The 11,286-nt window shown below is 44.8% G+C and overlaps 1 protein-coding gene across 5 annotated transcripts in view; it reads left to right on the top strand.

Moving 5' to 3' along the window:
• The window catches only part of Rps6kc1 (ribosomal protein S6 kinase C1), a 135,938-nt gene that overhangs the window by 63,718 nt on the left and 60,934 nt on the right, over positions 1 to 11,286 (top strand). For 3 of the 5 annotated variants that reach the window (XM_050148166.1, XM_050148167.1, XM_050148165.1), the window contains one exon: positions 6,495 to 6,587. The exons of the other annotated variants lie outside the window; for them this stretch is intronic. In XM_050148166.1, the coding sequence (XP_050004123.1) occupies positions 6,495 to 6,587 (93 nt within the window). The remainder of the gene's footprint in view (positions 1 to 6,494; positions 6,588 to 11,286) is intronic. 5 annotated transcript variants of the gene reach the window in all.

The following is an 11,286-nucleotide window of genomic DNA, read 5'->3' as shown; positions in this document are numbered from 1 at the left end:
CACACTCAGGGCAGACCTTCCTTCCTCAGTCACAGAGATGCCCAGAGGTGCGTCACCTAGGTGATTCCACGTAAGATTGACAGTGCGGATGAAACCATCACACTTCTCTCGTCCTGATATCTCACCATCATGAGACGCCATGGCTTACTGTCCACCGCCCTGCTCTGGAGCCTCTGAAGCCACAGTTCTCTGCACGCCTGTGCAGCTTAGCAGTCATGTTGAAACTGTTCTGGGGAGAGTCGTGTAAGGATTTGCTGGAGGCACAAATGATGCTGCTGAGGCACAATGATGTAGGGAGGTTGTAGTCTGTTTAGGGCCACCTCAGCCCTGTCTGCATGGTGTAAGGCTCTAGAATCATTGTTGCTCATTGCCTTTATGTCAGGTCTGTCTGCCTTTGACCAGTTTCCAGAAGTAACTTTTTTTGTTTTAAATTTTTACTAAGATTTTCTGTAAATGAGTGTTTATTTCCTTAATTGATCCAAAAAGCAGGTAGTCTTGGTATGTTCTGTGACTTGAAGTCATGAAAGAGACAACAAAATTTTTTAAAAATTGTGGTTTTTAGTATGTATGTGTGCGTGTGTGTATGTGTGTGTGTGAGTGTGAACCCATATAGTGGGACTAGGTTTTCCCTTTGTTGGTCCTAGGGATTAAATCCAGGTTGTAAACTTGGTAGCATGTCCTTCACCCGCTGAGCCATCTCGCTGGTCCTGCACATGGTTGGCATAGACACTTCCCTGTGTCTGCTTCTGAATCTGGAAATGGGTGTTGCTCATGCTCCTTTGCTGGGCAGTTGCTGTGGCTGTTCCTGATTGTGGATGCAGAGCTTTTGTTCCCCCCAGAGCAAATGTCTTCCTTCTTCATTTTGTGTTGGGGACACTGATGAAAGCATCCGTCCTCTGGCTTCTGTCCTTCCTGTGCATCCCTGATCAGTATCCTACCGACTATCCATGGAGTCTTTTTGTAAGATTTATTACCAAAATTATTACTTTATTAGCCCATACTGACTCTAATGGTTTATAACATTCTGTACATGCATATAACACATGTGGAGTCATAACAAATAAACATAAGGCCTCCTGTGTAGCTCTTGATTTGGAGAATCAACCACTCTGTAGATGAGTCAGAATCTCACTTTTAGCATAACTTATATTGGAAATAAGCTGAGGTCTAAGGAGGAGAGCCGACTACACCAGGCTGCTCATTCATTCAGCATCTTTTAAGACTTAATGTGTAGCATCCCTGCAGATACACATGGGAGCGTCACAGAGCACGACACAGCTGCTCTTTGTGCAAACCTTACAGCTGGACTGAAGCCAGCTGTGCAGCTCAGGAGGCAAAGCTCTGAGAGTGTCCAGAGCTGACAGTGGTGGGAATTGTCCCGAGGGGTGAAAGGTTTGACTGCTGGCTCTGATCTGATGGGGAGTTACTGTTTGTTTCTGCATGAGGGCAACTGGAGGGGAGCGCAGACATGCTATCTTTCTTCATGGTAAATATTTGCTTTTCATTTCCCGCTTGTGTGTTTTCTGTGAATCCTGTATGCACACTGCTCAGGAGTAGGCTTGAGATTTTCTTGAGATTAGCTTGCTGAACCCATTGTTTCTCTCCTTTGACTGTCTTTGGGTCTGAATTTTAGTCAGCATGATGGGGATTGGTGTGAGCAACTCGGCCCTTTTCCTTAGGTGCTGTACAGAGCAGATGTGACTTCTGGTGAATCCTTGTGCAAACATCTCTTTGTAGCTGTCTCAGTAGATAACTGGCTTTAACATTGTTGGTCTCTACCTTCCCCTCTGGGGCAGTGGCTGTCCCCTCCCTCTTAGGTGGAAAATGTGGAAATCATATCATATTGTAATCATATTCTTTGCAAACAAATGTAGGAAAAGAGACCAATAGAACACTTTCCCAGCCTTGTCTCGTTCATTATACCTAAAAGGCTCCAAGAAAACTGGAGAGGTGGGTTTCTGGTAGAATCTTGACTGCAGAGACAGATTGCTTTTATTTTTATTTTTCCAAATTGCGAAAGATTTAAGATAACATTTTTGCCTAAAGAAAATTTAAAATCAATTAAGTTTAGTGAATGGTCAGTAAGTCATCTAAACAGAGGACCTAAAGCATGTAAATACCATTTTATCCTGCAGTTACTAGGAGCGAGTAAATGTGCCCCAGATGCCTGGGCCTTGGCCAGTGAGCAGTGCGATCTTGCCATCTCTGTTGGGTCATCAAACCTTCTTGTCTGTGTTTAGCCCGGGTATAGATGGCCCTAACCATTCCATCATGACATCATCTGCTATAGTACCCCTTACATATAAGAGAAACATTTACTTTTTACATGACAGGCATCAGCTTTGTTGCCTAGGAAATTGTTCCCTGCTCCTTTGACACAGTGTGCTACTATTACCACTGTTGTTAATAGAGTTTATTATTTCATTCATTTTGGGACAGGGTTGTAGATGGAAGTTTCTGTCTTGCCTGGTCCAACAGCTGTTCAGTCCCAAAGAAATACACAGGGGCTTTTTATTTGTTTGGCCTATTAGCTCAGGCTTTTTACTAACTAGCTCTTAAAACTTAAATTAACCCATAATTCCTGTCTATATTTTGCTATGTGACTTGGTACCTTTTCTCAGTGAGGCATTCTCATCTTGTTTCCTCTGTGTCTGGCTGGTGACTGGGTCTCTGCCTTTCCTCCTCCCCAAATTCTCCTAGTCTGGTTGCCCTGCCTATACTTCCTGCCTGGCTACTGGCCAATCAGAGTTTCATTAAACCAATATAAGTGACAAATCTTTACAGTGTACTTGTGGGTGTGGGGTGTGCTGCCCATGTACTCATGGGTGTGGGGTATGCTGCCCATGTATTTGTGGGTGTGGGGTGTACTGCCCAGGTACTCATGGGTGTGGGGTAGACCTACCAGGGGCTACACCCTCAAAACTGACTCTCCTGCTCACAGAAGCTAACAATACAAGGTTGTTTTTTTAAAAATGATCCTTTATTTCATAATTTTTGTGTTCTGTCTCTGATCATAATCTTGCAAAGTGATTTAAAGAATAGATTTTTTATGCCTATTGCCTTTGCTGTTCCCATCAGCACCCAGCTCTATCTTATGGCTCCTTTTGCACACAGAACACCTGCTCTCTCAGCTTCGAAAAGGAGAGTCACGTGTTTCTTCTTGCCATTCCAGGGCTGTGGATGCTGACCCTAAGTCTGGACTTTTTTTTTTTTTTTTTAGTTTTTCGAGACAGGGTTTCTATGTAGCTTTGGAACCTGTCCTGGCACTAGCTCTTGTAGACCAGGCTGGCCTCGAACTCACAGAGATCTGCCTGCCTCTGCCTCCCAAGTGCTGGGATTAAAGGCGAGCACCACTACCGCCCGGCTAGTAAGTCTGGACTTTTATTTCCCTGTCCTCCACTTCGAATGATTCTCTCACTGGAGCAGACTACTTATGCCTCTTACTGATTTGTACAGTCTTAGTTTTAACTGCTGGAATGAGATGGAAGGGTTTATTTTGGCTCATGGTTTTGGAGGTTTTAGTTTATGGTCACTTGGCTCTGTTGTTGCTGGCCTATGGCAAAGTCCTGTCCTGATTGAGGGCCTCTGGTAGACATATGTGTGGGAGGCAGGTCTCCAGTGACGCAACTCCCTTTCTCCACTTAGGTCTATTCCCTAGATCCCTTTAACACAGCACCCTTGTTTGTTTGTTTGTTTGTTTTTTTCTAGACAGAGTTTCTCTGTGTAACAGTTCTAACAGTTCTGGCTGTTCTGGAACTCCCTCTGTAGACCAGGCTGGCCTTGAACTCACAGAGATTCACCTGCCTCTGCCTCTCAAGTGCTGGGATTAAAGGTGTGGGCCACCATCACCTATACCAACCAGCACCCTTTTAAAACTACGAATCCATAGGTGGATTTATTTGTGACGTCAGAGCCCTCAGAACCCAGCCGCCTCCCCTCACTTCTGAACACTGCTGAACTGGGACTGAGCCATCAGCCTAAGGACGTTAGGTATCATCCACAGTTCAAACCACAGCATGGAGTGGTGTAGTAGAGGTTTCTGGAGTTTGTTCTTTGCTGTTGTAAGAGGTGAAGTAAACTGTGTTCTTTGGAAACTGAGAGACCAGTGAGCAGTGAGTGAGACGTGAACTGAGACAGGCTGCCATGTTGGGCCATGCAATGGATGATATATCACTTTCCTTTGGGATCTCGTTTGCTACAATTACAAGCAAAATTACTTTTTCTTGGTAATGCAGCATGGTGTGTGTGTGTGTGTGAGAGAGAGAGAGGGGGGGGAGGGAGAGAGAGAGAGAAAGAGAGAGAGAGAGAGAGAGAGAGAGAGAGAGAGAGAGAGAGAGAGAGAGGAGAGACTGTGTGTGTGTTTTTGTCTATGTGCTGTATGGTAGGAGGATTGTTAGCATCAGGGCAGGGAGCTGAGGTCTCTCTAGGATCCCACTGTCTCTCTCTCTCTGATGGAAACAATTCACTATTGCACGTTTGCCCTTATGCAGGAACAAAATAGCTATTACTAGAGCAACGTTCCCTGTGAGCACCTCAGTCTGTGGGGATGGGAGGATAAAGATGAGGTGATACGCTGTAAACCACAAAGAAGAGACTAATAGTTCCACGTTTAACACTACCATCATGATACACATTTGTATGCGCAAACATTCTCCTTAGATTTTCAGAAGGCAGCATGCATTTATTTTCTGACATCTACTTTAGTTCCTAATGAAATGGGATATCAAATAATGTTTGTTGAGATATTTAAGAAATTTAGATCATATCATCTAAAAAGATTATTGTTATCTAGCTCAGTGGAGATACTTTCTCAAGTTAAAGTATCTCTAAAACATAAAAGTTGAGGCTGAGGAGGGCTCAGTTGATAGAACGTGAGGATGTTGGATCCCAACACCCATGTAAAAAGTTGAGCATGGCACTGCATGCCCATAATCCCAGCACAGGGGAGGTGGGCACAGGACAGCAGATCCATGGAGTGTGTGCCTCCAGCAGTAAGATGGATTCCAGTGTTGACCTCTGACCTCCACATGCAAGTGCACACACATGTACACCCACGTGTACACACACACAGCCTTAGCCAAATGTAGTACTCACCTGTAATCCCAGCGTGTGAGAGGTAGAGGCACGAGAGTCCACAGTTAGAAATAATCATGGCTACAAAGCAAACTCAAGGCCAGCCTGTCTACAAAATCCAATCCAAACCAAACACCCCTCCCATATTCCAGCATCTCCATTCCAGGTGATCTAGGTTCAGCCTTTGCTTGCTAGACCCAGAGGTAAGGAAAGAAGCTGAAGGCAGTAAAAACGCTTTCCTTAGACGGTTTCCCCATTATAACTGATGCCTGGTCCCCCAGGCGTTTTCTCCCCTCTCTCTCCTGCTGCTGCAGCCCCTCCCCCACAAAAGGTGACTAGGGTGCAGTTCTTCTTAGGTGCTCTGTCTGGCCACGCCAGTCTTCCCAGGGCCCTCAGTGTCCAGAGCGGTTGTCTTGGTAATTGCCTCTTCATGCTTGAGTATTTCGCTGTCCCTTCTCTATGCCTCTGTTCTTATCTAGTTTGTCCATAAGGCCTCCGCCCCGTGTGACAAGCCCTACTTCCCCTGACGTCCTTGGGAAATCACAGTTTTACTGTGAGAAGTAATTACAGGGTTCTTCTGGACGTAAGTGCCCACTGGAGGTGTCCTGAGTCTTTCTCTTCTAATGGCTTTTCTTACTGCCGGCGGAAAGCTGACTGGAGTTTGGAAGTTAATACTGTTTTTAACCTTACACTCAAACAGCCTTTTCTCATGTTCATTGATCTTTTTTGTAGCTAATAGACTGTTTCCCACATCATAGATATTCAAATATTTGAAGAAAAGTTTTTTCCCTCATAAACCACCCCAACCTTTGTTCTAATAATTGCTGGTTATATTGATGGAGCATTTATTTTTTTTCCACCATTGTTTGGCGATTTTTTTTGGTTGAACGTGAATATGCTGATTCTTCTTAAAACATATGGTATCTATTTAAAGATCTAAGCACTTACTTCATTTTATAAAGAAGCACTACAGGACTAAAGTTTTTAGGTAAAATAACACCTTATGCCTCTTCTGTTCCAAGTGAATCTGTTAATTTTTTTCTTTGTTGTCTTCTTCTAAATTACTTCTGGTCTGTCTGGGGCAAATGCAAGGTTGTCGTTGACTCTGGCCCACTTACTCAATTGTTAGACATTTTCATGATATCTCTAAAAACAGTAGCAGCTCATTAATATTTCTTTTTGAAAACCTGTTTTCAATGTTATGGCTTATTTACTTGTGCTTTTGTCTTGCTTTTTCTTTTTGATTTTCTTTATTTTGATTTTTTATTTTATATTACAGACAAACAGTAACTTTCTCCTTTTATCTTCCCTTCTCTGATTTATGATAAATTTAGTTTCTTTGGCCTGACGTTTGCTTCAGTAGGCAGTCTTCCTTCAAGTACCTCCCTGATTGATGTGTAATCTTTGATATCTCCCATTAGCCTCCAGGATCACTAAGTTCAAGGCCCCCTTGGAACCTAAGGAGCCCTGCCGAGGAGCTGAAGGCCTTCAGAGTCCTTGGGGTGATTGACAAGGTAATTCTTCAGTGTCTCTTCAAGAGTTCAGTCATAAATCGGCTGCATGCTGACATTCTGTCTTTGAAGCTTTGGATCTTAAAGGATATGAAACAAAAGGAAAATGACTCAAATGCATCTGCACTTTAAAATGCCCGAGCAGCAGGGGAGCTTTGCTTCAGCATTCACGTAAGGTCATGCAGAGTACACTGTGCCAAGGAGATGGTGTGCATTTGCTGGCGTTCCATTGAGTAAGAGGTTTTAATTTCTGAAGTGTGGTGCTAGAATGGTGCGCTTTGTGCCTTTAGATTTGTGAATTTGCAGCTGTTAAACATTAAGCAGTACAGTATCCTAATGGTCAGAAGGAAGCATGGACTTCCTGGTGGCTGTCCTTTATGAGCACCACTGTGTGCCCACCCCCATAGTAGGAATTTATATAAAGTGGTGTATGGAATCCCTCTTACAATCCCATTATCTGCATCTGGATGGGAAAGTGATACAAAGACTTGGAGGAACTTGCCCGGAAGTCCCATAGCTAACTTGGAGGAACTTGGTTGACTCCAGAAACTGCTTTCCCAGTATATTGAGCCCCTTCACACACACACACACACACACACACACACACACACACACACACAGGCACACACGTATGCACACATGCGCACACAAAGCTTGGTGACATATCAATATTGCCAAATGTTTATCAACACTAAGCCTGCCAATTTTCATGCTTTGGAAATACTAGATTATTCTGTCATTATAACTTTAAGGAAAATGCTACTTAATGTTGACCTCTTGACCACTCGACATTGTTCCAAAAACACCTTAGTGTTGTTCGTTTTGGGTCACCCAATGCCACTTGTCTTCTGAAGCTTTCTTGTGAGTCCATGGTGCCTTTGAGCAATCCACAGTGCAGCTCGAGGAACTTGGGCAAGCGCTCACAGTTTGAAGCATCCCAGAAAGAACATCGAGTCAGAACTTTCATGAAGTAAACATCATTGTCCCAGATAAACCAGTGCCAATGAATCTGAGCTTAAAGAGCTCTATGCAGTAGGACTTTTTGTGTTGTTACAGAGCCTGTGATACTCTGTGGCTGTTTCTGTGGCCTTTGCATCATGGAGAACATTCTGTTTGAGAGTAGACTGAATCAGACAGTAATTTAGTAGATTTAGGTGTTGTGGTTTGGCGCGAACATGCCTCTTCCTGTGCTGTCTCAATGCCTCTTAGAGTTGTATCTTATGACTGTGGCGAGCCTCAAGTCACACTAAGTTCTGGTAATTGCTAGGAGCCCCATAGATGAAAGGAAGCAGACCGTTGGCAGTGGAGGAATCCCTCTGCCGTAGTTGAGGCATCGCTGTCTGTCTGTCAGCCAGTGTCTCTCAGGAGCTGTTTTCTAAGTGGTGAGAAGGAGCTCTGTGTCTGGGGACCAGTCAGCTTCGCAGGCAGTTGTAGCTCACAACAGTATCTCTGCTGCTAAAATATGAGCAGGTGGATTTTCTGTTGTACTAAGGAATACCTTAAATATGGGTCTTAGAAACTTGGGGTTTGGGAGAAAGATGTTGAATAAATTCGGATCTAGGAAACACCTACAAGGTATGACAGTGCTGGTCGGGACATCAGTTTCTCTAATTCTGTTTCATTTTAGTGTTTGCTTTTTGTGAATTATCTTGTGTTGTTTATTAACTTAGCAAGTTCAGTTTTGTATTGAACTTCATTAGGAAATAAATTTCATTAACCTCCATCTGGAAAGTAAATGAAGTGTTATTATTATTGCCGACAGCGTGGACTTCACAAGATCAGTGTCATGCTGTTTCACTTCTTACCACGTTCTTTGTGCCTAGAATCGTGCCCAGCACACCCAGCATGCCCTCTGTGCACCTGTTGAGTGAGTGAATTGAAAAGAATTTAAAATACATCGTAGAGCGACACCTACTGGTGTAACGTGGGGCTGCTCCCTAGAACCTTTTCACAGTGAGTGTCTACTGAGAGGGATGGACAGTCATGCAGTGGCTGTTTGCTGCCTTAGTGTTCAGACAGAAGGAAGTAATCATCTAGTGATCTTCTGTTTCTTAGTTGGGATAATAAAATCCTTTATGCAACAAGGAATTGAAGCACCAGGACTCTTAGAGCATAGATAAACAGGCCTCCATTCTGTTGCAGAAATGGTCAGGCTGAGGAAGGCCTTCAGAGTTCTATTAAAGGAAGGCCAGATGTGGAGAGAGGACATTTTCACCTGACCAAATCATGTGTAGACTTCAGGTCTTTGAGGACTGAAGCTCTGCCATGCTTATTTAAACCTCCTCGTCCTCCTTGTCCTCCTCCTCCTCCTCCTCCTCCTCGTCCTCCTCCTTGTCCTCCTCGTCCTCCTTGGCCTTCTTGTCCTCGTCCTCCTCGTCCTCCTTGTCCTCTTCCTCCTCCTCGTTGTCCTTATTCTCCTCCTTGTCCTCCTCATCTTCCTCCCTCCCTCCTCCTCCTCCTCCTCCCTTCCTCCTCCTCGTCCTCCTCGTCCTCCTCGTCCTCCTCGTCCTCGTCCTCCTCCTCCTCCTCCTCCTCCTCCTCCTCCTCCTCCTCCTCCTCCTCCTCCTCCTCCTCCTTCATCACAGGGTTTCTTTGTGTAGCCCTGGCTGTCCTGGAAGTTGCTCTGTAGACCAGGATATCTTGGAACCAGGAAGTCTGCTCTGCTTCCTGAGTGCTGGGATTAAATGTGTGCACCACCAGTGCCCAGATAGAGATACCTTTCAGGGACTGGTATCTTAACCAAAGATGGACTAGATCTGAGACCTTATGAGCTTCTTGTCAGTAGAGGTATCCAGGCAACGGTGGGTGTGTCAGGGGAGATATGCTGTGGTCGGAGCCAATCATTTAGTGGACTTCGTACTAGAGAGTTTGAAGATTTCCTTCTGCTCCCAGATGCGCTTATTGATGTTTTTCTTGTGTGGTGGCAGAAGAAAAACGAGAGAACTGGTGGGTGCCGAGGGTGGGCTCCCTTCATCTCTGTGTAGGTGCCGCGCCTTGTGCTGTAAGCGTGGGAGGTGTAAGCATGCTCTGTGTGTCCCAGCGCACAGCGCACATACAGTTCACTGGAGGCCTGGCTTGGCTGTTTGGCTGAGATCAAGAGCTGAGAGTTTCTGGAGAAGTTCATTGCTGCACGGCTTGCCTGCAGGGTCATAGCCTCGTCAGCGGTTAAGACCTTTGTCAAATTCCTGACCTTGCAGTCGTGTAGATGCTCTCTAGGTTCTCCTCGTAGAAGGTAGGCGAAGAGTAAACAGGACACTTCGAGATGTACTGCAACTTCCTGTGAGCTAACAAAATTCAAAACCAAAAAAAGCTAGAATCAATGGAATTGAAAACAAGAGATCACTAAGAAAATTAACCAAACTAAAGGCCAGTTCTCCGGCCATCAGTGAGATTACTAAGCCTGTAGAGAGGATAATTAAGGAAGAAATAGCTTGGTGTGAGAAGCCAGGGAGGCTCAGCACTCCACTTTGTGCAGCAGAGAGCTCGGATATGATGAATTTAATCACCGTACAATTTTACCACTACCTTCCTAAGAGACAAAGCCGTTAACTCGCAGAGAAGGAACAGACCATCCGGGGAAGTGCACATCTGTCTGCTAAGGAGATTGAGTCCCTACTTACTAACCACCCAAATAACAAGCAGTAGGCCCAACTGGAGCGGAATTCAGTATAACGTTTACAGAATTCACTGAGACAGTCCTCTATAAAACCTTTCAAATATATAAAAGGGCACTAGTGGTGTGCAGATTGGGAAGGAAGGTTCCCGTGTAATCTGAAAGAATTGACAAACTCTTAGGACTAATGGTTGCATCAAGGCTGGAGGACACAAACCTAATACAACATAATCAGTTGCTTTCTCCTATGTGATCAACTAGAATCTGAAATAAAAAATAGTCTCAAGTGGTGAGGACATAACTCAATGGTAGAGGGCTTGTCCAGTAGGCACAAGGCCCTGGGTTTGATCACCAAGCCTCAGCCAGACGTGGTGGTGCATACCTGTGATTTTAACACCTAGGATTCTGAGTTTGAGGATAGCTTGGGTTACATAATGAGATCCTGTTTGACCCCACCCTCCCTCTAATCACCAAACATTCACTATAATTTCCATTAGTGCCCCAAATTAAATTCTGATGTATAGATTTAAGAAAGTATGCACACTGTCTATATAAGGAAGACTATTTAATCATGATGAAAAAAATCAAAGAATTGAAAAATTGAGAGTCTCAGGCATGGGTAAGAAGACCCTTGTCGTCCAAATCAGGAGCAGAAGGAGAGAGAGCACAAGCAAGGAACTCAGGACCGCGAGGGGTGCACCCATACACTGAGACAATGGGGATGTTCTATCAGGAACTCACCAAGGCCAGCTGGCCTGGGTCTGAAAAAGCCTGGATCAAAATCGGTCTTGCTGAACATAGCAGACAAGGAGGACTACTGAGACCTCAAGAACAATGACAATGGGTTTTTGATTCTACTGGACCTATTGGTTTCGTGGGAGCCTAGGCAGTTTCGTGGATGCTCACCTTACTAGACCTGGATGGAGGTGGGTGGTCCTTGGACTTCCCACAGGGCAGAGAACCCTGATTGCTTTTTGGGCTGACGAGGGAGGGGGACTTGATTGGGAAGTTTCGTGGATGCTCACCTTACTAGACCTGGATGGAGGTGGGTGGTCCTTGGACTTCCCACAGGGCAGAGAACCCTGATTG

This window comes from Alexandromys fortis, unplaced genomic scaffold (genome assembly GCF_014885135.2).
Source record: "Alexandromys fortis isolate MF-2015 unplaced genomic scaffold, M_Fortis_MF-2015_v1.1 scaffold_62, whole genome shotgun sequence".
In the NCBI taxonomy this organism is placed as follows: domain Eukaryota; kingdom Metazoa; phylum Chordata; class Mammalia; order Rodentia; family Cricetidae; genus Alexandromys; species Alexandromys fortis.
This window is presented reverse-complemented; position numbering and strand designations above follow the sequence as displayed.